General features: G+C 46.8%; 1 protein-coding gene across 10 annotated transcripts in view; it reads left to right on the top strand.

Annotated features, from left to right (window-relative positions):
• The window catches only part of CCDC7 (coiled-coil domain containing 7), a 146,466-nt gene that overhangs the window by 82,202 nt on the left and 37,678 nt on the right, over nt 1-26,586 (top strand). For 9 of the 10 annotated variants that reach the window (XR_012724576.1, XR_012724575.1, XR_012724574.1 and 6 more), the window contains 5 exons: nt 2,561-3,109; nt 4,188-4,231; nt 7,943-8,396; nt 13,764-13,826; nt 16,394-16,456. Coding sequence is in view for 7 of the 10 variants with exons in the window: in XM_075316781.1 (XP_075172896.1) it covers nt 2,561-3,109; nt 4,188-4,231; nt 7,943-8,396; nt 13,764-13,826; nt 16,394-16,456 (1,173 nt within the window). In the remaining 3 variants the exon portion in view is untranslated. The remainder of the gene's footprint in view (nt 1-2,560; nt 3,110-4,187; nt 4,232-7,942; nt 8,397-13,763; nt 13,827-16,393; nt 16,457-26,586) is intronic. The other variant, XM_075316775.1, reaches the window with a different exon arrangement.

The following is a 26,586-nucleotide window of genomic DNA, read 5'->3' as shown; positions in this document are numbered from 1 at the left end:
CTATAGGACATGAAAATAGCAGATCAGATAAGAAAATATGCATCAGAACCAGTAATAGGATTAACACAAAATGTTGATGTTCCAGGATGTGATGACAGGATTGTATGTGAATAAATGTTGATATTTCTGTTCAAGAATAAATATGTATTTTTGTTCATGGAAAAATATAAGACATCCCCTGAATATATGCCCTAGCAAAAATAATATAAGACTCTGTCTTATTTTCAGAGAAACATAGTACATGCCAAAAAGATGGATTAAAAACTGTGCCTGAGAGATACCGGTAGCATTAAGGCCCCGATTCATCAGTTGTAGTTTTTTGCATTTCACTTTTCTTTTTTTTTTGCCTTGAGTACACGATAACATTTATTGCACCAAATTCATCAAAATGGCACATGCAGGTCATGAATTTGTTGCAAAGTCCAAAAAGGGCTTCTTTCCTGTCATTGGGTAAAAAGTTGCATCTTTTTCAAAATGTCGGAAAAGATGGTTTTTGAAAAACATGCATACAATTTCACTCGGCATGAGCAGAGTTGAGCCAAATTTTGCAATTTTTAAAAACTTTCAATTGATGAATCAGCTGAAAACCACTGGAATCATTAAACTTTGCTTACAAAGCAGAAAACAGAAAAAAAGGCGAGCACATCTAATATATAAAGCTGAGTGTATGTGTGTGTATGTGTATGTATGTATGTATGTGTGTGTATGTATGTCTGCTAAAGGAAACCGCACTGTCACATTTACAATCACGAAATTTTGCACAGACGCCTCATGTGACCCAGGGAACGTCATAGACTATGTTTTGACAGGAAAATTTAACCCAGAACTCTACAGTTACACTCCAAAAATCCTGCCTCCATTAAAGTGAATGAAGCCTGGAACTACAGGTTATTAATTGCCGCTTTGATTGGTTGCTATAGAAACAACATTTATAGTATAAGAAGCTTATATGTGATGTAATATGATGTCGAGACGGAGAGACAGATAGGGAGAGACAGAAAGGGAGAGATAGACAGGGAAAGAGACAGAGAGATAGAGACAGAGAGACAGACGGGAACAGAGACAGACGGGGACAGAGACAGACGGGGAAAGAGACAGACAATGACAGATGGGAAAAGGGACAGACCTTGATTGAGACAGATGGGGAAAAAGACAGAAATAGAGACAGACAAGGAAAGAGAAAGACAGACAGACAGGGAAAGAGAGATAGAGACAGACGGTGAAAGAGACAGACAGATACAGACAGACAGAGACAGACGGTGAAAGAGACAGACAGAGACAGACAGAGACAGATGGGGAAAGAGACAGACCTGGAAATAGACATATGGGGAAAGAAACAGAGAAATAGAGACACACAAAGAAAGAGACAGACGTGGAAAGAGACAGACGTGGAAAGAGACAGACGTGGAAAGAGACAGACGAGGAAAGAGACAGATGAGGAAAGAGACAGACGAGGAAAGAGACAGACGAGGAAAGAGACAGACAAGGAAAGAGACAGACGGGGAAAGAGACAGACGGGGAAAGAGACAGACGGGGAAAGAGACAGACGGGGAAAGAGAGAGATGGAGAGAGAGACAGACAGAGAGACTGATACAGAGACAGACAGACACAGAGACAGACAGAGACAGACAGACAGAGACAGACAGAGACAGACAGACAGAGACAGACAGAGACAGACAGAGACAGACAGAGACAGAGACAGACAGAGACTGGGAGAGAGACAGAGAGACAGTTACTATCCCGGGCAACGCCGGGTACTACAGCTAGTAATAAATAAAGGTTGAATTAATCATACAGGGAGATGTATATTAGACATAGGTAACGCCTAGTATAAAATAAACTTCAAAAAATGTGTAAATAGGATAATGACTTGAGTGCAAAAAAAGGGCATAAAAACATACAAATCTAGACAAAAAAAGATGCAAAGCAATGATGAATCAGGTCTTAAATGTTTTCATCTGTATTTGCTAATAGAAAGTAGGTCCCAAATAATGAGCTTTTCTTTATGTTATTCATATGCAGGCATTTGCTGTCACATTTAAATGGACAATCCCATTAAAGAGGTTTTAATTTTTTGGAAAACCTCTGTCTCCCGGCTGCAGTATGTTTTAAAAAGCAAACAAATTGGGCTTTACTCACTCTCCTTGGACTTATCGCTGAGTTTCTGATCCCGGTGTTGACAGTACTGTTGCCAATCACTGAGTTCTGCAGCTCATGCCATCAACCTGAGCAAAGACGCTGAACTCGGTGATTGGCTGCAGTGCTGTTGACATGACATCAGCACTGCAGACAATACCAGACAATCAGAGCAGCGGCAGAGAATCAATGAGGGACCTGTGGAGGGTAAGTAAAGCTTACTTTGTCAACTTTTTTATTTTTTATTAAAAAAACAAACGACAGCGGGGAGGCAAGAATATTCCAAAACCATAAAAGCTCTTTAACTTTAAGAAAAAATTATGAGCACCTAAAAAAAGAAAAGAAAACATTTGTCACCACCTAGCATTGATACCATGATCCTGCCACTGTTCTCTGCACAGTAAGTTTTCTTTATGTTACATAGATAAATGGAGGACCAGAAAGCAACAATGAATTTTCTTCAATAAATTCAAAGGATTTAACAACGGGAAATGAGAAAAAAGTGAAAGGGAAAAAACAAAAAGTAAAGTCTCTAAAGAGAAAAGGAAGAAGGCCCAATGCTGCCTCCAGTAAAGCAAAGATGGCCGATCAAGATGATAGAAAATCAAGAAAGACAACAATTGAGAAAGCAGAAGATAAACCAGAAAATGAAAAGAAACAGGTTCCAGAAATGGTTTATAACTTAAAAAAATCTGTAACAAAGCTACCGAGAACCCCATCAGCTTCAGGGAAAGGAAAAGTTAAACTTGGTGAAGGAGATGCCTTGACGGCTATGAGGCCTGGCGTTCAGTCTCATGGGGGTATGGACTCAGATCCCCATGGACAGCAGATGAGACCTCATGGCCCAGAACCCTCACGGTCTGTAGGAATACAGATCAATAGGCGACAAAGCCTTCGTTCTAAGGCAAGACACCAATCTGAAGAAAAGTTAGAAGGTGATAAAGAGTCACAAAAAGATCCTGGAAAGTTACAGGTGAGTTCACACGAAATGCAATAAGTTTCATCCTTTTCCATAAAAAATGGATGGTTTTCACTTCTCATGGGTTGCTAGTGAGATTTTAGACCTAGTTAGTTCTCTGAGCTCTATAGTAGGTGCAGTGGTTTTGTTATGGCTGTCGAGGAGCAGCAAGCATTCTGGAGTAGACCCACTGGGACATACACCAGATGCCCCTGGAGGAGGTAACTTTGAGCTAAGCCCTATACAGGGACCATCAGGCGCAGTCCCAGGGGGGCTACATGCACGACTGCCGGGACCAGTGGTATCGGCTCTTATGGACAGGAGAGTCTCTGAAGTCCAGTATGGATGTGCTTAGATGTAATGACACGGAGGTGGCAACTCAGACGTGGCAGTATGGAAGTGGTGACTCATACGTCGCAGCATACGTAGCAGCAGGCTCTAGGAAAAGACACAGATTAGTGGGTACAGGTAACTGGTACTAGGACACGTGACGCAGGACTACACACAGTAACGTGTACTGGACCTGAGAACTAGCAACGCACTACGTATTGGCAACAGTGCTCAGGCACCTCCCCTAAGGGGAGAGTGCTTTAAGTACCTTCAGGGTGATTTCTGACCTCCAGGATCACTTCCGGGTAATAGGACGCCGGCCCTATTAAAAAGGTGGCGTGGCCGCGTGCGCACCCTTCGGACACTCCCAGAATGCCTGCGTGTGGCCTGAAAGCAGGAGAAGGCTACAGCAGGCCTCGGGGCAGGAACGGGGTGCACAGGGCAAGTGAGGAGAACGGTGCCCCCACCGAGGCATGAGAGCGGGAGTGCCACGCCGGGCCCGGGCCCTACAGGTTGCACTAGCACTGGCCCTGGAGACCAAAGAAGCCCAAAAGGTTCCTTTTGGCCATATAAAAAGATCAATAATTCTAAGCCCTGTTGGAGATTTTGCTTTGGGGCCTGGGAACTTACGCTACTCTTTGTAATATCATTTTAGCTTAATATTCCAGCATTATTATATATGAGCTGAAATTATGTAAGAAACAGTCTGTATTCCTGTAGTCACTGCAAGTTTTTTTTTTCATGTTCTTTTTCATTTGAACAGATAGCAAAAGAAAAACCGATAAATCAGAACGTGCATGAGAGCCGGTAAATAGTGTAATGTTATTAATGTAGCTCATACAATTGGTAACCATTCACAATAGAAACAAATTACTGCACTGCTCAACCGCTAAATACTGCAGATTTATCAAGCCCATAGGCAAAGAACGGAGGGGACTGCGGTGCTGCACTTGCGAAAAAGTCATGAAATATTCCAAAACATGAAGAAAATCAAGGGGCACTCACCCTCCATAAAATTAGCCCTTTATTGAATCCACATTAACGGTCCATACAAGGCAGGAACACGGAGGGTGCGGACAACAGCCGTTTTGCTTGGCGTGCAAGCCACATGAAATGGCTGTTGTCCATACACTCCGCAATCCTGCTCTCCTGCCTAGTAGAGACTTTTACTAATTAATTAATTAATTGGATACAATAAAGGATTAAGTTTATGGAGGGGTGAGTGCCACTTGATTTTGTTCATGTTTAGGAACCTTTCAAAATAGTGCTCAGGTCACACTACCCTAAGGGGGTCTTACACATTAAACTAAACTTGCTGGATACACAGGATAGTGTTAACACAAATATGCACAATAGAAGTACCTTTTAAAATGTCTGATTTTTATTGATCTCTATTAAAACAACACCAAATGTGATATCCTAAACTAGGTGCACAGCAAAGGAGCGTACTATCCCTAGTAGATATCTCCCTCCTGTGCTCTATCTGCAAGCGGAGGTCGGCACCCTCAATGCGATATGGTGCCCAAACTCACCAGGTGCAGGTGCCTAGTAAAGTAATTAGTGCATAACAATAAAAAATGCCTGATGTAATGCTGCCACCAGGGGGAGCCAGAGCTCTGTAGCATAATACACTACACAGAGCAAGGAGAACCAGGAAGTGAATTCACAGCATTCTCATGCATTACCTCAAAGCACAGCTGAGAAGCAGAGCTGCAGAGCATGCAAGGAATAGTCAGACAGGCTGGGTCAAACACCGTACGGGCATAAGCAGGACCGGAGGAACGAGCAAAAGCGGAGTCAAAGTCAGGCCAAGGTCAGTACCGGAGGAAGCAACCGAGTGGGGAAATAGGAGAGGGGACAGAGGACAGGAGGGACGACCAGGGGATGGAACACAGACAAGGGCACGGGGGCACAGGAACAGACAGGTCAGGATATCACTCACAGGACCAGCAATCACAGGCAAAGCAGTGCTAAGCTTATAGCCGGCACTGGTTCACTGGAAATGCCAGCTTTTAAGGCATCCAGGGTCTGGAAGTGAGGCTCGAGAGAAGGCTCCGCCCCCTAGCCATGTGGACAGGGAGGCGAACCATGACACCTGACAGGTATATGGTGCATATGATTAGTGATAATTTAACAAAGGAGGTTGCTCATCTTTCTCCTAGGCGATATATCAGAACTGCACACCTTGACGCGTTTCAGCTTTATAGGTTCCTCATGAGGCTGATGATGTCTGCCACTCAAAGGGAGTATAGTCTTGGGTAGGGTGGTAGCTTGATAATCTGGTGTGAATTCCTGGCTCCACTTCCTTGAAATCAATGATTATGGAGTCCCCAGGTATGATGGCCTAAAGAAGATGAAGTAGTGTCATCCATACCAGATTATCGAGCTACCACCTTATCCTTATTACTAGGACAGCCGATAGTGAGTGGGGGAGCCATATTGCATTGAGGGTGTCGACCTCCACTGGCAGGTAGGACATAGGATAGCACCCTCCCCTTTGCTGTGCACTTAGTTTAGGATATCACATTTGGTGTTATTTTAATATTTATCAGTAAAATGTAGACATTTTAAAGGGTCTTACACATTAAACTAATGGTGGAAAAAACTTGATTTGGGTGGGATTGGCCAACTATTTCATGTGTTTGATGGCCTCCAGAAGGATAATATTGAGAGGAAGAAGGATTGGGCTGTTTGATTTCAACATGCCCGATCCTTAAATTTCCAGGGCAGATTAAGAGAACTAACTGTCTGACCAAAATGAAGGCCCCTACACATTCGATAGCTTTTAGCTGAATGATCATTCGGTCAATAGCTACCTCCCCTGACTCCTCCAAAAACAGGAACTCTCAGCCAAGTTTTCCTTTCTGTTTCCTAGGACAGCCGTTGCCAGATTCCTCTTGCAGTGGCTTTTCTCTGCGCCAACAAAAGGATCGGCTGTGGGAAATCCAATGTGCAAATCTTTCTATACCCTGTAATTATAGGGTGCTTTACATGCTGCGACATCGCTAACGATATATCATCGGGGTCACGTGGTTAGTGACGCACATCCGGTGCCGTTAGCGACATCACAGCATGTGACACCTAGGAGCGACGATCAACGATCGCAAAAATGTCAAAAATCGTTGATCGTTGACACGTCGCTCCTTTTCATAATATCGTTGGTGGTGCATGCCGCTTGTTGTTCGTCGTCCCTGCGGCGTCACTCATCGCTATGTGTGACACCGCAGGAACGACGAACATCTCCTTACCTGTCTCCACCGGCAATGAGGAAGGAAGAAGGTGGGCGGCATGTTCCGGCTGCTCATCTCCGCCCCTCCTCTGCTATTGGGCGGCCACTTAATGACGCCACAGTGACGTCGCTATGACGCTGAATGCACCTCCCCCTTGAAGGAGGGATTGTTCAGCGGTCACAGCGACGTCGCTGAAAAGGTATGTGCGTGTGACGCTGCCGTAACGATATAGTTCACTACGGCAGCGATCACCACATATCGCACCAACGACGGGGGCGGGTGCTATCGCTGGCGACATTGCTAGCAATCGCTAGCGATGTCGCAGCGTGTAAAGCACCCTTATCTGTCGGGGAAGGGTTGGGAGGCCCCCATACACATTAGACAGTTGGGTGTTCCAGCTAATTGTTTATATACAGTATATGTGTATGACGCCTTTAATTTAGGCCCGTTTCACACGTCAGTGAAAAACACTTACGTTCTTCACTGACGTGTAAAACACGCACATGTCCCTCCGGACATGTGGGTTGTCCATGTGCAATCCGTGATCCGTGATCAGTGATTGCATATGGATTGCATATGGACATTACTCACCTGCCTTCACTGCTGCTGTCCATGGTGCTGAAGTCCTCGGCTCCGCAGCGTCCGCCCACCGCTCTCTGCACTTACTTCCTGGTCGGGTTTTCCTGCTCTCATGAATATTCATGAGCCAGGCAGAATCTGCCGAGAACAGAGGCTGCAGAGCGAATCGCTGAAAAGTTGAGTTGAAAATATTTAATATTTAATATGTCCGTGAATTTCTGGTACGTGTTTCACTGATCACACACGGATCACACCATAGTGTGGTCCGTGTGTAATCAGTGATGCCAGACAAAAACTGACTTGTCTCCGTGCAGAATCACGGCCACGTGTGCACGCTGCACGGAGACAAATTCAGTGAAAAATCACTGATGTGTGAGCAGACCCATTGATTATAATGGGTCTGCGTATGTCAGTGATTCTGGTACGTTTTAAAAAAATCACAAACGTACCAGAATCACTGACGTGTGAAAGGGGCCTTAGCTAGGTACAAACCGTTCAGTGTTTACAAATCATTAATAGGGAATCATAGAAATTGTACATTTTGAAACTGGCAATTTTTTAGAAAAAAATGTGCTTATTTTCAGACCAAAATAAGCAATCTTCAAATCCTTGGCAATGTATTTGGAAGTAATGATAACACTATGCTAATGGATGTATTTTAACTGTAATTTGGATTGTAATACAATATTTTGTCTACATTCATTTAAAGTAGTTTTCACGATCAATCTGTTGTCCTTACGGAGGGGAGCAGAGGCATTTATTCTGGACCAGGTCTTTCCAGAACAAGTCCCGATCAAGAGAGTTTGTCGAAAGATGTTTTAGACCCTGACAGAGGAGAGAAAATTGTGAGGTCCGGTACTGAGGATACAGATGTCTCTACACAGTATTCTGGAGTGGGGTACTCAACTGGAGAAGGGCAAGTCCTGGAGGACACATTGTCTTCTTCTTATCAGGACTCAAAGAAGACATTTCTCTCTACCGATTCTGCATTTACCCAAATAGACCCCTCTGGTGCCTTTCATACAAGCGGGAAAATGGATTTTCCAGACCAAACTGCTGTACAAGTTTCCAGTGATGATGATGACCCAATGAAAGCTTCTCAAAGGTCTCAACCATCTCCTGCAGCTTTCTCTCCATATCCACCACCTCATCCTACTATCCAGGTACAACATCCTCAGGACACTGATAACACAACTCCAAGATTTCATATATCAAAAAGGTATCTTGAATTGGAGTAAAAAAGATCAATGGAAACATTTAACATTACGATGTGCATGAAGGCGTAAAACCCAATATACTCCATGTATATCATACATCCAAGACACAATGGGGCTGATACGTCAGTCTTTTTGCCAGGAATCTGGGGAAAACTCTTTGAAGAGTCTCCAAATTTTTGTACAACACAGAGTTGCACAAAGAATTTACGACTTTGGGTGTTTTGATGCGGGTTTGACACAACTCAGTGGGCAAAGCTTAGGAGGAACCAGGGTGGGAAAAGGTGTAAATACATCTGCCAATCAAATTCAGTAAAAGTACCAGCGTTTCTTACTCCAGAAATGTTACTTTAGTCGATGACTATAGTCTATGACTGGAGTAACGTTTCTGGTGAAGCACATGAAGGCGCAAGATGATAAGATGTGCTGAATTTATTAAGTGGCTGTCACGGGCGGCATTTGGTTGACAGACAACCCGATGATGTCTGGCTGCACAAAGTCGCTGCATTTGGCTGCAAAAACTGCTCCTTGATTTCCATTCTTTATTCTTTGGTATGAATGGAATTCTATGTATCTTCTCTGTTAGGGTTAGTTCTTTCCCTTTAGGACCCTGCGGATATCTTGATCTTTTCAGCTGCAAATTCTTATCCTCAGTCCCTGTGTCCTTATATACCTGCATGTCCCCTTTATTTGTTGCCGGTGATAGAGTTTTACTCCTAAATTGTCCAGATTGCAAACAGTCAGCTTGTAATCTCCTGGAAACATGTATGTTGCTGTGTCTCTCCCAAAGTAATGCCTGTGTGTTCTTTAGGACTTAGTGGGGTTGACTAGTGCTCATCCCATCCAGTCACTTCCTAGAGTCTATTTCAGGGACAGCCAGGGCCTAGGTATCCTGCTTGGTGCATAGATATGTAACCTATCTAGGGATATGAGGGGAGACAAGGGCCAGCGGTAGGTTTTACCAGAGGTCTCCATCTTCCCTTTCCCTAGAGGCAGGGTTCCCCCCTTTCACTGTTCATCTGGTATTCCTGCATACCAAGCATGACAGTAGCATGTGAATATTTGTGAATTCAGCACATCATATTCCTACATGCCCATCATTAAGACTGGTGTACAAAATGTCAGTCTTAGGCGGGCTTTGCACACTACGACATCGCAGGTGCGATGTCGGTGGGGTCAAATTGAAAGTGACGCACATCCGGCATCGCATGCGACATCGTACTGTGTAAAGCCAAGATGATACGATTAACGAGCGTAAAATCGTCGTAATCGTATCATCGGTGCAGCGTCGGCGTAATCCATAATTACGCTGACGCGACGGTCCGATGTTGTTCCTCGCTCCTGCGGCAGCACACATCGCTGTGTGTGAAGTCGCAGGAGCGAGGGACATCTCCTACTGGCGTCACCGCGGCTTCCGTAGGATATGCGGAAGGAAGGAGGTGGGCAGGATGTTTACATCATGCTCATCTCCGCCCCTCCGCCGCTATTGGCCACCTGCCGTGTGACGTCGCTATGACGCCGCACGACCCGCCCCCTTAGGAAGGAGGCGGGTCGCCGGCTAGAGCGACGGTCGCAGGGCAGGTGAGTGCATGTGAAGCTGCCGTAGCGATAATGTTCGCTACGCCAACTATCACACGATATCGCACCTGCGACGGGGGCGGGGACTATCGCGTGCGACATCGCAGCATCGGCTTGCGATGTCGCAACGTGCAAAGCCGCCCTTAATCTATTGGGACCTATAACGTACAGTGAAGGGGTTTTCCTCAAAACAAGACAAATAGGACATGATTCATGAGACCCTGAGAAGTATAAAGGTAAATGGTATGATGAAATATGGACCTTTGCATGCGGCCAAATATCAGAAAATTATCTATTGTTTCAGTCTGTTTTTATTTTACATATTTTCCTAATCATTATTTAAAAAAATAAAAAAAATAAATAAAAAATAGCAGTTCACACTTTCCACTAGAGCTATTATGTTTGCAGAAGACTTTTCAGCAACCTCATTATCATCACAGGCAGGATTTCAATGACTGCCATCACCTATATACACAACTGATAACACAGGATCCACCATTCATAATAGATAATATCACAGCTGACCTGCACCATCTCCCTTAAAGGGGTTGTCCGACATAACAAAAATTTTTGAGTTTAAGCTAATCTGTGCTGTATTGTCATATTAATCACACCTACATTGTTATTTTTTGTTTTCTAACTTTTGTTCCTCTTGAATTCACCCTTTATTCTCTGCAGCTTCTTGTTTACATTCAGCTCCAGCAAACATGACCACTTCCTGTGCAAAACCTCCCAGTCACAGCTGGCACCGCCCGGCCTCAGTGTCCAGCCCCACTCTCTGCCCGCCCCCTGCACACACATTCCCTGTCAGTATATCCTGCCCCAGCACCTGACCTGTTATCACTACAGGGCAGGACACTACACTGCATGACACTACACGGCAGGACACTGCAGGGCAGCACACTACACGGCAGGACACTACACTACAGGGCAGCACACTACACAGCAGGGCACTACAGGGCAGCACACTACAGGGCAGGACACTACAGGACACTACAGGGCAGCACACTACAGGGCAGCACATTACAGCACACTACAGGGCAGGACACTACAGGGCAGCACACTACACAGCAGGGCACTACAGGGCAGCACACTACAGGGCAGCACACTACAGGGCAGCACACTACAGGACACTACAGGGCAGCACACTACAGGGCAGCACATTACAGCACACTACAGGGCAGGACACTACAGGGCAGCACACTACACAGCAGGGCACTACAGGGCAGCACACTACAGGGCAGCACACTACAGGGCAGCACACTACAGGACACTACAGGGCAGCACACTACAGGGCAGCACATTACAGCACACTACAGGGCAGGACACTACAGGGCAGCACACTACACAGCAGGGCACTACAGGGCAGCACACTACAGGGCAGCACACTACAGGGCAGCACACTACAGGACACTACAGGGCAGCACACTACAGGACAGGACACTACAGGGCAGCACACTACAGGGCAGCACACTACAGGACACTACAGGGCAGCACACTACAGGACAGGACACTACAGGGCAGCACACTACAGGGCAGGACACTACACGGCAGGACACTACAGGGCAGCACACTACACGGCAGGACACTAAACGGCAGGACACTACAGGACACTACAGGGCAGCACACTACAGGGCAGCACATTACAGGACACTACAGGGCAGCACACTACAGGGCAGCACACTACAGGGCAGCACACTACACGGCAGGACACTACAAGACACTACAGGGCAGCACACTACAGGGCAGCACATTACAAGACACTACAGGACAGGACACTACAGGACACTACAGGGCAGCACACTACAGGGCAGCACATTACAGGACACTACAGGACAGGACACTACAGGGCAGCACACTACAGGGCAGCACACTACACGGCAGGACACTACAAGACACTACAGGGCAGCACACTACAGGGCAGCACATTACAGGACACTACAGGGCAGCACACTACAGGACAGGACACTACACGGCAGGACACTACAGGACACTACAGGGCAGCATACTACAGGGCAGCACATTACAGGACACTACAGGACAGGACACTACAGGACACTACAGGGCAGCACATTACAGGACACTACTGGGCAGCACACTACAGGACAGGACACTACAGGGCAGCACACTACATGGCAGGACACTACAGGACACTACAGGGCAGCACACTACAGGACAGGACACTACACAGCAGGGCACTACAGGGCAGCACACTACTCAGCAGGACACTACACGGCAGGACACTACACGGCAGCACACTACAGGGCAGCACACTACACAGCAGGGCACTACAGGGCAGCACACTACAGGGCAGGACACTACACTACAGGGCAGAACACTACACAGCAGGGCACTACAGGGCAGCACACTACACTACAGCATTGCAAATAACAGCCCCACATCAGGCTCTGCACCCCACTCCACATCAGGCTCTGCACCGCATACACACACATCAGGCTGTGCACCGCACACACACACACACACACACACACACACACAGACACACATCCATCAGGCTGTGCAACACACACACATCGGGCTGTGCACCGCATACACACACACACACATACATACACACACAAATCGGGCTGTGCACCGCATACACACACACACACATCGGGCTGTGCACCGCATACACACACACACACACACATACATACATACATACATACATACATACATACATACACACCCACCCACCCCATAGGGAGTACATACTCACCTGTCCTCGGTCCCCGTCACTCCTGCACGTTCGCGCGCTGTCTGTGCTCTGGCCATATCAGCACAGTAGTGACGTCACCGCTGTGCTGAAGAGAGCTCAGACAGCGTGCAGTGATAAGAAGCAGCGCAACGCTCCCTCTCATCAGCGCTTTCAAATATACCGGCATCTGTGATCTGTGATCTGTGATGCCGGTATATTTGAATGTGCGATCCTGAGCAGGGGGCCCGGTGCTGGCGCTGACACCACGGCAGCCGCCGCCAGGCCCCTCCCCCAGGTCACGGACCCAACAGCAGTGCAGAGGGAGGTTGTGGGCAGAGTACGGGTTGCGGGGGAATGTGTGGGAGGGTGCAGGGAAGGGGGCGGTGACTCCTCACACTGTACAGCCCAGCAGGGAGGTGACATGCTGTTTCCACATTTGCATGTCAATATGCAGGTAAGTGGTCTCTATCTACTTACCTGCCCCAATGTACCCCAATAGGGAAATAATAAAAAAAGCAAATTAAGCCGGATAACCCCTTTAACAATGACCTTTGCACACGCTCATTAGATGCTTCAATATATAAGATAAGGTCTTAATCAGTCTATTGCTGCTAATGTTCATGTGTATGTCTTGTAATAGGAAATAGGAGACTACAAGAGCCAAAGTTTTCACTGTGAAAATTGCAACATTTCTCTTTTTTATTATTAAATATGTAAAATAAAAAAAAGGGAAATGTAAAAATATACATTAAAAATAACCTTAAATAATAGGTAATTTTCTGCCTTTTCTGATGACCCCTTTATATGCAGGGGCCTGTGGATGCTGACCACAGAGCAAACAAGATATTAATATTACTACAATCTAGAAAGGAAACAACACAATAAGTGTACATTATATAATGCCAATATTGGCTACATTTTTAGGTGCAATTTGCCTTTAATTGAAGGATTTCAGTATTTGCTTTTAAGTTTTGCTGGACACTTTCTTCAGAGATACGTTTTCTATTCTAACCGCATATTTCCTGTGTAAATTTTAGATGCCAGAAAAAGCAGACAAGGCAAAGGCACAAAGTGGAAATCAGCTACAGCCAGCAATGAAGGTACTGCACAATGGTGAACAATGTATTTGTAGAAAAGGCTTCCTTTCTCTGGGGGTTTTATGCAAGTCTTTTGTTTCGACTCTCAGGAAGAAAAATAAAAACTTGGAAAGAAACAGCTATCTTCCATCTCAGTCAGTCTCATATCAGTAGAAAGATCCCCCACCCCTATATCAGAACTCAAAACATATGTAACAACTATGAAAAGACATATTGATGGATGCCTTCTAAGTAGAGATGAGCGAACCCGCAGATTTGGGTTTGGGTTTGGCGGGTCCAGTTCGGGACCAAATTTGACGCTGAACCCCATATAAGTTTTAGGATCCCGAACTCAAGTGTTATAAAATGGTGGTAATAAGGGCTAGGGGGCTGCAAAAGGAAGCAAAATGAGGATTAAAGCAGGACAATTATAGTTACCAAGTATCCGCGCAGCTGTCACAATGTTTCCAGGTCCGCTCATTAAAACTCATGAATATTCACTGCTTCCCCCTCCCACCCTCTGTGACAACATCTGTGGTTGCAGTCAGCCTGGTGGCACCTGTGATTGGTTGCCCTGACACTACCTGTCTGGGTCCCCGAAGGGGAGTGTAAAAATAAATACATTTTTGGAAAGCGCAGATAAAGCAGACAGCTGGAGACTGCAGCCCCCAGCTGTGTGTGTTATCTTGGCTGTGTATTAACATACAAGGGACTCCTTATGGCCTTTGTAAATTATTTAAATAAATTTAAAAAAATGGCGTGCAGTCTCCCCCTGCAATTTTGATACCCAACCAATAGAGGAGACAGCTGGGGACTGGTGTTCCTAATCTGGATAGGACCCTGGTTATTGGGCCCTCCCCAGCCTAAAAGTAGCAGCTCGCAGCTGCCCCAGAATTGGAGCATCCATTAGATGCACCAATCCTGGTGCTTTTCACAGATCAGCCCAATTGCCCTGGAATGGTAGCAATTGAGGTCATTTAAGGGGTTAATGACAGCTGTGATTTCTCAAAAAATTACAGCTGCCATGAAGCCCTGGACTAGTAATGGGAGGGGTCTTTGAGACCCCCCCATTACTGATCATGTAAATAATAAAAAATAAACACAAAACACGGAGAAAAATCTTTTATTTAAAAAAAAACAAAAACAAACCAAAACACCCTCTTCTCTAATTTATTAACCCCCAAAACACCCCTGCATGTCAGACGTAATCCATACCACGACATCCCATGATAATCCCAGCTTTGCTACATCCTGAGGTTGCAGTGTGCAGTCACATTAAAAAAACATGACCTATCATTGTGGCATCCGGGATGCTGACAGAGCCATGGTGTGAAATCGGTGATGTCAGTGAGTTCAATGAGTTCACCTGATGATACACGCTACCCCAGCTGTGATCTCAGGTGAACTCATTGAATTTAAATTCAGTAATCCAGAATTTAATTCAATGGTCCTGGACTACCGGATTATTGACTTCAGTGGTGTTGGATTACCTGATTAACAAACACCATTGCAAGTCAATAATCCGATAATCCTGCAGCATTGAACTCAATGCTGGATTTACACAATAAAACACAAATGTCAAAAAACTCTGATTATTGTGTGGTTAAAAAAAACAAAAAAAATTCACTGCGCAAATATGAGTGGTGTGATTCCTTCACTGTGGTTTAAAGATAACCTGACATCAGGATTTTATAGCTCAAACTAATGGCCTGGATGTTAAAGTGCTTTAATGCTGAGTAAATCCTTACTTTTCTTGCAGAAATCTGTTTTGCTGCTTTAGGCCCTGTGCTCACACTGCGGATTTTACCACAGAATTGCCGCGGATTTCGCTGAAGGAATGCTGCAGAAAATGTTTATAACATTTCTGCAGTCCTTCTCCAGCAAAACCAATGGGAATAAAAAAAATTGTGTGTGCACACTGAGTTTTTTTTGTCCCCGCGGGTTCTGCTGCGGAATTTCCGCTGCGGAATTAATGTGCATGTCACATCTTTTCTGCAGGTACCTGCAGTTTTTGCCATAGATAATGGTAAAAAACCGCAGGGAACAACATGCGGGAAATGTGCAGCAAAACCGCGGCAACCCGCGGTAAAACCGCATGCGGATTTCGGGTGCGATTTGCTGCGGTCTTTTACCGCAGGTGCGGTAATCTTTCAGAGGGTGCGTAATTTTCTTAAGAAAATTCCATTTTCTAGTGCGTTAGTTGCCTTTGTCTTCCCTTTGTGGTTGTATGCAGAGTGAACGAGTGTCAGTTCTTCCCCCTGTCCGTGTCTTTTTGGGAGGGTGGTTATCTTGGAGTGTCCTGCCCAACCCGGGAGTGGGTGTGTGTGCGCGGGGGGTTAGGTCAGGATGGGAATAGGAGACAGGGACAAGCTGGGGGCCCAGACCTCGCTATCCTTAAATGTACCTCTGGGTTGAGGGTCAGAGCAGGAATCCCAGTCTTAGGGCCAGTTCAGGTTTTCCCAGCTAGCCGAGCCCACCCACTACCTCATGTTTCCTTATTTTTACAAACCTTATGTTAAGCACAATAGTTTTCCTCTCCATTTCTCTTGCACCTTATATTACTTATTCCTATGTGTTCTTTTTTTAAACAGTTTGGTGATGATGCAGGGAAGCAGTATAGACAGACTACTGGGAAATATGAAGCCGCTGACCTGGTAAAGTAGAAGAATACTAATCACTTTACTAAAACTATCGTTTTTGACCCTCTGTACTTGACCTAATCTAGTAATGGTCTTATAAGTGGTTGCAGGCTGTTTTCTTATTATGTTTGTGTTCTCCCCATTTCCTTCACACAATAGGGGGAAGGTGAAGTTGACTTCCAGTGAGGTGCTAGATGAATATGTCAGATGTAAATCACAGGATACTAAACTGACAATTCTTCCAGTACCTCTAACACCACTTTACTATATCATACATGTTGTTCTCTATTGGAAGTTTTGTTTTCTATTTGATATATACTATGTTGTCAGAGCGACTCTAGTGTGATAGAATGTAAGTCTTCTAAAATAATCATTAAAGTGCAACCCCAGAACCTCAGAGACTAAACCCTATTACAATCTTGAGGCCGAACTGATATTTCCTGTAGTTTAAGGAAGACTTTACAGCAGGCTCCTTATCATCAGAGGCAGGATTACAATGACAGGTAACACCTCTATACACAGCTGATAACATGAAATTGACCAATCCCAATAGGCAATGTCACCGCTGACTCTGCTCCCCTGAGTCTGTTCATTTTGGCTATGTACATGTGTGGTTTCCTAAAACAACAGGAAATTCGAGTAAAGCCCTAGCGGCTGGTGTGAAAATTGAAAGATTTCTAAATTTTATTTTTAATACTCTTTGTACTATGGAAAAATATTGCCAAAATTAAAAAAATACATTTAACATAAAAACCTGATTTAAAGAATAAGTCAGATTTGGTTTCTAGTAGCATGCCTGTGCCAATGACACTCAATTACTGTATATACTTCTCCTGACATCACCCCCACCTTAATACAAAATACCAGGGATTGTCTGTCTGCTGTCTTTAACATTACGGCCTCCCTCTATCTGAAACTGAATCTCTCCAAAACTGAGCTTCTCATGTTTCCTCCATCTACTGATCAACCTATACCCGATATTGCAATTCCCTTGGCTGGTTCAACCATTACTCCCCAGCAGCTCGCTCACAGTCTTGGGGTTATATTTGACACAGAACTTTCCTTTATTCCCTATTTCCTGTCGCTCATGTTACCTGCATCTCAAACACTTCTCAAGAATCCGACCTTTTCTCATCTTTGAAAAAGCTGTTACTGTTGCTTTTATTAATTCTCGTCTAAACTACTGCAACTCTCTACTTTCTCCTCTACAATCCATCCTGAACGCGGCAGCCAGGGTCGTATTTATGTCCAGCACCGATGCTTCCCCCTTGTGCCAGTCATTGTGTGGCGCCCTGAGGCTTCAGTCGCCACAGAGTATTGCATCTGTTTTAAGATTGTAATTCTCTCCCGGGTGGGGGAGCTGGACTATCTGAGCTGTGTTAACATCAGCCCCAGAGGAGAGCAACACTTTGCAGCGGCGGTTAATCCCTGGCCGCACACCACAGGTGGCGCTGCAAATCATCCCCCATTCCCATCCAATACCGCTCTTGGGAGAGGAGAAGTCGCAGGAGGGGTCAGCGGTCGAGACCCCCAGTCACCACTTCCACCGGTGATGCTCCCCAGGGTCCCTTCACCCTCCTTCCAACCCCCTCCACACCAGAGAACCTTGCACCCACCTGTTTGTCTTTTCATGTAGCCGACAGGGCCATGGAGCCGGGTCAGGCCAGTCACAGAAGCAACCCCAAATATCACTGCCCCGGTGACAAGCAACCCTCTTAGGCCTCATGGTGCGCTACAATTGCATTGGTTGCGCATGTGCTACAGAATGCAATACAAACTTATCTTACTCCACCAGAAATCTCCTCCATCTCAGTCTATCACCCTACATGTGACCTTCCATTTGCGAATTATCTAAGACTAACCTCCTCCATAATCCGAACCTCACACCTCCGTCTCCAAGACTTCTCTCATGCTTCGCCAGCTTTCTGGAATGCACCACTCCAGATGATCGGGACTAATACATAGCCCCCAACATTTTTAAGTGGGCTTTAAAAACATATATCTTTAGACAAGCCAATCATCTCACTTCATTAACTCTTCCCTGTTTCTAATTTTTCTTCAGAATCTGGTTCCTCCTATTCATCTCTCTCCACATCATCCATGCACTCAATACCACTTGGTAACTGTACTTAGATACTGGCTGATGATGATGATGACGGCTCATGCAGCATTTATGAAAACTTCTGTCATAATGATGGCTGGACCATACATCACAAGCACAATCTAGCTATTGTGTCCCCCTATTTCCTTATAGATTGTAGCTTTGTGAGCAGGACCCTCACTCCTCCTGTAACTGTTGAACTGTGTGTTACTTTGTTTTGTTTACATTATCTGTACATGTTAATTGTAAAGTGCTGTGGAATATGTTGGTGCTATATAAATACAATTATTATTATTATTATTATTATTATTATTATTACTACTACACAAATATGCAAGATTTGGGTTTAGGAAAATGTTTTCATGTTTTCAAATGTTAAAAAAGGGAATTTTGTTTACTTACCGTAAATTCCTTTTCTTCTAGCTCCAATTGGGAGACCCAGACAATTGGGGTGTATAGCTTCTGCCTCCGGAGGCCACACAAAGTATTACACTTAAAAGTGTAAAGCCCCTCCCCTTCTGCCTATACACCCCCCCCGTGAGTCACGGGCTCCTCAGTTTTGGTGCAAAAGCAGGAAGGAGGAAACTTATAATTTGGTCTAAAGTAATTCAATCCGAAGGAAGTTCGGAAAACTGAAAACCATTCAACATGAACAACATGTGTACACAAAGAACAACAGCCCGAAGGGAACAGGGGCGGGTGCTGGGTCTCCCAATTGGAGCTAGAAGAAAAGGAATTTACGGTAAGTAAACAAAATTCCCTTCTTCTTTGTCGCTCCATTGGGAGACCCAGACAATTGGGACGTCCAAAAGCAGTCCCTGGGTGGGTAAAATAATACCTCGTAATAGAGCCGTAAAACGGCCCCTTCCTACAGGTGGGCAACCGCCGCCTGAAGGACTCGCCTACCTAGGCTGGCATCTGCCGAAGCATAGGTATGCACCTGATAGTGTTTCGTGAAAGTGTGCAGACTCGACCAGGTAGCCGCCTGACACACCTGCTGAGCCGTAGCCTGGTGCCGCAAAGCCCAGGACGCACCCACGGCTCTGGTAGAATGGGCCTTCAGCCCTGAGGGAACCGGAAGCCCAGAGGAACGGTAGGCTTCGAGAATTGGTTCCTTGATCCACCGAGCCAGGGTTGATTTGGAAGCCTGTGACCCTTTACGCTGGCCAGCGACAAGGACAAAGAGTGCATCCGAGCGGCGCAGGGGCGCCGTACGAGAAATGTAGAGTCTGAGTGCTCTCACCAGATCCAACAAGTGCAAATCCTTTTCACATTGGTGAACTGGATGTGGACAAAGAGAAGGTAAGGAGATATCCTGATTGAGATGAAAGGGGGATACCACCTTCGGGAGAAATTCCGGAACCGGACGCAGAACCACCTTGTCCTGGTGAAACACCAGGAAAGGAGCCTTGCATGACAGCGCTGCTAGCTCAGACACTCTCCGAAGTGATGTGACTGCTACTAGGAAGACCACTTTCTGCGAAAGGCGTGAAAGAGAAATATCCTTCATTGGCTCAAAAGGTGGTTTCTGAAGAGCCATCAGCACCCTGTTCAGATCCCAGGGTTCTAACGGACGCTTGTAAGGAGGAACTATGTGACAAACCCCCTGCAGGAACGTGCGCACCTTTGGAAGTCTGGCTAGGCGCTTCTGGAAAAACACAGAGAGCGCTGAGACTTGTCCCTTAAGAGAACCGAGCGACAAACCCTTTTCCAATCCGGATTGAAGGAAGGAAAGAAAAGTGGGCAAGGCAAATGGCCAGGGAGTAAAACCCTGATCAGCGCACCAGGATAAGAATATTCTCCACGTCCTGTAGTAGATCTTGGCGGACGTTGGTTTCCTGGCCTGTCTCATAGTGGCAATGACCTCTTGAGATAACCCTGAAGATGCTAGGATCCAGGACTCAATGGCCACACAGTCAGGTTGAGGGCCGCAGAATTCAGATGGAAAAACGGCCCTTGAGACAGCAAGTCTGGTCGGTCTGGTAGTGCCCACGGTTGACCCACCGTGAGATGCCACAGATCCGGGTACCACGACCTCCTCGGCCAGTCTGGAGCGACGAGGATGGCGCGGCGGCAGTCTGACCTGATCTTGCGTAACACTCTGGGCAACAGTGCCAGAGGAGGAAACAAATAAGGCAGTTGAAACTGCGACCAATCCTGAACTAATGCGTCTGCCGCCAGAGCTCTGTGATCTTGAGACCGTGCCATGAATGCCGGGACCTTGTTGTTGTGCCGGGACGCCATTAGGTCGACGTCCGGCATCCCCCAGCGGCAACAGATCTCTTGAAATACGTCCGGGTGAAGGGACCATTCCCCTGCGTCCATGCCCTGGCGACTGAGAAAGTCTGCTTCCCAGTTTTCTACGCCCGGGATGTGAACTGCGGATATGGCGGATGCAGTGGCTTCCGCCCACAGCAGAATCCGCCGGACTTCCTGGAAGGCTTGCCGACTGCGTGTGCCGCCCTGGTGGTTGATATATGCCACCGCTGTGGAGTTGTCCGACTGAATTCGGATCTGTTTGCCTTCCAGCCACGGCTGGAACGCTTTTAGGGCAAGATACACTGCCCTTATCTCCAGAACATTGATCTGCAGGGAGGACTCTGGCTGAGTCCAGGTACCCTGGGCCCTGTGGTGGAGAAAGACCGCTCCCCACCCTGACAGGCTCGTGTCCGTCGTGACCACCGCCCAGGATGGTGGTAGGAAGGATTTCCCCTTCGACAATGAAGTGGGAAGAAGCCACCACCGAAGAGAGGCTTTGGCTGCCTGAGAAAGGGAGACGTTCCTGTCGAGGGACGTCGACTTCCTGTCCCACTTGCGGAGAATGTCCCATTGAAGTGGACGCAGATGAAACTGCGCAAAAGGAACTGCCTCCATTGCTGCCACCATCTTCCCTAGGAAGTGCATGAGGCGCCTCAAGGGGTGTGACTGGCCTTGAAGTAGAGATTGCACCCCTGTCTGTAGTGAACGCTGTTTGTCCAGCGGAAGCTTCACTATCGCTGGAAGAGTATGAAACTCCATGCCAAGATATGTCAGTGATTGGGCCGGTGTCAGATTTGACTTTGTGAAATTGATGATCCACCCGAATCTCTGAAGAGTCTCCAGAGCAATGTCCAGGCTGTGTTGGCATGCCACTCGGGAGGGTGCCTTGACAAGCAGATCGTCTAAGTAAGGGATCACCGAGTGTCCCTGAGAGTGTAGGACTGCTACAACTGCTGCCATGACCTTGGTGAAGACCCGTGGTGCTGTCGCCAGGCCGAAAGCCAGTGCCACGAACTGAATATGTTCGTCCCCGATGGCGAAACGCAGGAAGCGCTGATGCTCTGGTGCAATCGGTACGTGGAGATAAGCATCTTTGATGTCGATTGATGCTAGGAAATCTCCTTGGGACATTGAGGCGATGATGGAGCGGAGCGATTCCATCCGGAACCGCCTGGTTTTCACGTGTTTGTTGAGCAGTTTTAGGTCCAGAACAGGACGGAAAGATCCGTCCTTTTTTGGCACCACAAACAAGTTGGAGTAAAAACCGTGTCCCTGTTGCTGAAGAGGAACAGGGATCACCACTCCTTCTGCCTTCAGAGTGCACACCGCCTGAAGAAGAGCATCGGCTCGCTCGGGGGGCGGAGATGTTCTGAAGAAACGAGTCGGAGGACGAGAGCTGAGCTCTATCCTGTAACCGTGAGACAGAATGTCTCTCACCCAACGGTCTTGTACCTGTGGCAACCAGGCGTCGCAAAAGCGGGAGAGCCTGCCACCGACCGAGGATGCGGCGTGAAGAGGCCGAAAGTCATGAGGAGGCCGCTTTGGGAGCGGTTCCTCCGGCGGTCTTTTTAGGACGTGACTTAGACCGCCATGAATCGGAGTTCGTCTGACCCTTCTGTGGCCTGTTGGACGAGGAGAATTGAGACCTGCCCGCGGGCCGAAAGGACCGAAACCTCGATTGTACCTTCCGTTGTTGAGGTCTTTTTGGTTTGGACTGGGGTAAGGATGAGTCCTTTCCTTTGGATTGTTTAATGATTTCATCCAATCGCTCACCAAACAGGCGGTCGCCAGAAAATGGCAACCCGGTTAAGAACTTTTTGGAGGCAGAGTCTGCCTTCCATTCACGTAGCCACATGGCCCTGCGGACTGCCACCGAATTGGCGGATGCTACCGCCGTACGGCTCGTAGAGTCCAGGACAGCATTAATGGCGTATGACGCAAACGCCGACGCCTGAGAGGTTAATGACACCACCTGCGGAGCAGAGGCCCGTGTGACTGCTTTAATCTGCGAGTGACAAGCTGAGATAGCTTGGAGCGCCCATACGGCTGCGAATGCCGGAGCAAAGGACGCGCAGATAGCCTCATAGATGGATTTCAACCAGAGCTCCATCTGTCTGTCAGTGGCATCTTTGAGTGAGGCCCCATCTTCCACTGCAACTATGGATCTAGCCGCCAGTCTGGAGACTGGAGGATCCACCTTGGGACACTGAGCCCAACCCTTGACAACGTCAGGGGGAAAGGGATAACGTGTGTCCTTAAGTCGCTTAGAAAAGCGCTTATCTGGACAAGCTCGGTGTTTCTGGACTGCCTTTCTGAAATCGGAGTGATCCAGGAACATACTCATTGTACGCTTGGGAAACCTAAAACGGAATTTCTCCTGCTGAGAAGCTGACTCCTCAATTGGAGGAGCTGGGGGAGAAAGATCCAACACCTGATTGATGGACGCTATAAGGTCGTTCACTATGGCGTCCCCTTCTGGTGTATCTAGGTTGAGAGCGGCTTCAGGATCAGAGTCCTGATCTGCCCCCTCCGCTTCATCCTCTAGAGAGTCCTCCTGCTGAGACCCTGAGCAGTGTGATGAAGTCGAGGGAAGCTCCCAGCGACCCCGCTTAGGTGGTCTGGGACTGCGGTCCGTGTCAGAGACCTCACCTTGAGACCTATGAGTCACCCCAGGAGCACTTTGCTGCTCCATCCGCGGGGGGCCTGGGGTCAATGATTCAACAGTGCCCGGGGCCTGTGTTACAGGTCTGGACTGCAAAGCTTCTAGTATCTTAGCAGACCATTTATCCATAGTGTCAGAAAGTTTGTCAGCGAATACTGCAAACTCCGTCCCTGTCACCTGGACAGTGGCAGCCGGTGTTTCTACCTGGGCCGAGGGTCCCACTAGTGGCTGAGGCTCCGGCTGAGTAAGTACCATAGGTGCCGAGCATTGCACACAATGAGGGTAGGTGGAACCTGCAGGTAGCATAGCCGCACATGAGGTACAGGTTGCAAAGTAAGCCTGTGCTTTGGCACCCTTGCTATTTGCAGACGACATGCTGTTGTCTCCTCTGAGTACAATCTGGGAGGGTATATAGCCAAAAACCAGTGCGACCGTACAGAGTAAATGTATAGCATATAAACCTATATATATACACTTCGGCACCCAGGGGGGCCAGCACCTAGAAACAGGTGCGGCTTACCGACCGCCCAAAGCGGTTGTGTGACCACCAGATTCCCTGCCTGGATCTCCCAGAGCCGTTTGTCTCTCCTCTCTAGCTTCAGAAGTGCTGACAGGAATGGCTGCCAGCGTTCTGTGAGGAGGAGGGGGCCGTGGGCGTGCCCAAGAAAGTGCAGGAATCTGGTGTCCCACTGTGCTCAGTGAGGGGGGAGGAGGATACAAAGTATGCTCCAGCCCTCAGCGCTGACGTCCAGTGCAGCGTCCCTCCCTTCCCCTGACTGACAGGCCCGGGGGCGGGAATATGCGGTACTAGGCCGCAAAAGCCGGGGACTAAAGTTATAAGCGCGGCCGGCAAACAAGCGCGGTCAGCGCGGTAGTCCCGGCGCACTAACACACCCAGCAGTGCTGCAGCGTGTATGACACAAGCGCTCCATGCGCTGTCCCCAAGGGGACACAGAGTACCTCACAGTAGCAGGGCCTTGTCCCTGACGATACCCAGCTCCTGTCCAGCAGATTCCCCAGGGGCTGCGGAGGGAGCACGGTCCCAGTGTCTGGAGACCGATTAGGATCCCACTTCACCCAGAGCCCCTAGGGGATGGGGAAGGAAAACAGCATGTTGGCTCCTGCCTATGTACCCGCAATGGGTACCTCAACCTTAACCGCACCGCCGACCAGAGTGGGGTGAGAAGGGAGCATGCTGGGGGCCCTATATGGGCCCACTTTTCTTCCATCCGAAATAGTCAGCAGCTGCTGCTGACTAAATTGTGGAGCTATGCGTGCATGTGTGCCTCCTTCGCACAAAGCATAAAAACTGAGGAGCCCGTGACTCACGGGGGGGTGTATAGGCAGAAGGGGAGGGGCTTTACACTTTTAAGTGTAATACTTTGTGTGGCCTCCGGAGGCAGAAGCTATACACCCCAATTGTCTGGGTCTCCCAATGGAGCGACAAAGAAAATGTATTTTTAACAATCGCTTATGGATTTTGCATAAAACGAGTGTGAAATAATGTACAAGAGGGAAGAACAAGAAAAATCTAAATTCTAGCCAAAAATATACACGATAACATATATAAAAAAATGTTTTGAACAATTGTTCTGCAACTTTTTTGGAAATTACCGTAGTTCCTGCGCCTTTTCCTTTTCTCTTGATGCCTTTTCTTTTACAGAAGGCTGTAGATCTTCTCTGTGAAGCATCCATCAGTCATCGCCTATCATGTTCACGTTCCATCTACCTTGGAATCGTTGTTCCATCTCCTTAATATACTGATGAAATCTTTCTCCTTGCTCTTCGCTAACAGCACCATGGTCTTCAGGAAAGTCGTCCAAAGGGGAATGTAAAAATTGTAACTTCAAATTCATCAGACAATTCAAGGCTTTGAAACGTTTCTGCATGTTCTCCACGATGGACTTAAATTTGGATCTTTGCTGTTACCTAGAAATCTCTTCACAACTTTTTTAAAAGAATCCCAAGTTCTTTTCTCTAAGGCTTTCATTTTTGTTTCGGACACATCATCCTTCATGAGTTTCCGAATATACCAACCCACGAAAATGTTCTCTTTTGCTTTGGACCGTCCCTGAAACTGTGGACGAAGGTACTTAAGCCTGTCCTTCTTTCGTTAGAGCTTTCACAAACTGCTTCATTGGCCCAAGCTTAATGTGGAGTGGTGGCAGGAGAACGTTAGTGGGATCAACTAAACTTTCTTCGACTATGTTCTTGAGTCCAGGTTGCAAACATGTTCTTGTTGGTCAACGTTTTTGGCTCCAGTGATGAGTCCTATCTCGGCTGTCCAGTTCACACTAAGTGCATGGGTACTTTGTGTAGCCTCCTTGCTGCCCAAGGAGCAAAGAGAACCTTCAGATCACCACATATTGACCATCCTTGATTGTTTTAGTTAAGTTTCTTGAGAATAAAGTCTAAATTCTCATAGCTTTCCCATAAGTGCACAGAATGCACTACAGGCATTGAAGCATACTTGCTGCCATTGTGCAGTAGCACAACTTTCAGACTTTTTTTTAGGATAAATCAATTGAGTCTCCATTTGCTTGCATTGTACTCATTGTTACATTTTTCTATCAGCCCAGGAAGATCACTGCAATACACTAATGTACTTCTTGTAATAATTCTAATGTACTTCTGTACCATGAAAAACAAGTACCAGGAGCTAGCGGGTTATTTTCCTTTAGTCTAGAGCCTAAAAGTTCTGCAGAATGGTTAGGAAGGTCCATGTCCCTGACTAAATCATTTCATTGGAGCTGTGGCTCGTTAGGCCTATGGAGTCAGTGTTTCTGAAAAAACTGTACGTGGCGGGATTTTTTTAATATTAGTTCAGCAAAAGTATCCAAAAATCACCTCTCACTTTTCAAACAATATTACCCTTGCAGGCCTGTGTTATTAGTATTATTATTATTATTATTATTAATTTGATGACTATAAAAACATCTGTGCAAAAATATGACACAACTTGTGAATAAGAGCTGATGACCATATTTATTTTTTCCCATTGTTGGAGCAGTACATGTGGGTGAAACAGGCCGACCTTTACAAGTGTGAACTAGAGATCTGTCTGTTTCATCCAAATACTATGCCTTGCCCCTGACATATTTGGACTGTTTGGGAAATATGAGA

Source organism: Anomaloglossus baeobatrachus, chromosome 6 (genome assembly GCF_048569485.1).
Source record: "Anomaloglossus baeobatrachus isolate aAnoBae1 chromosome 6, aAnoBae1.hap1, whole genome shotgun sequence".
Lineage (NCBI taxonomy): Eukaryota > Metazoa > Chordata > Amphibia > Anura > Aromobatidae > Anomaloglossus > Anomaloglossus baeobatrachus.
Note: the sequence above shows the minus strand (reverse complement) of the source record. Positions and strands in the feature narration are given on the sequence as shown.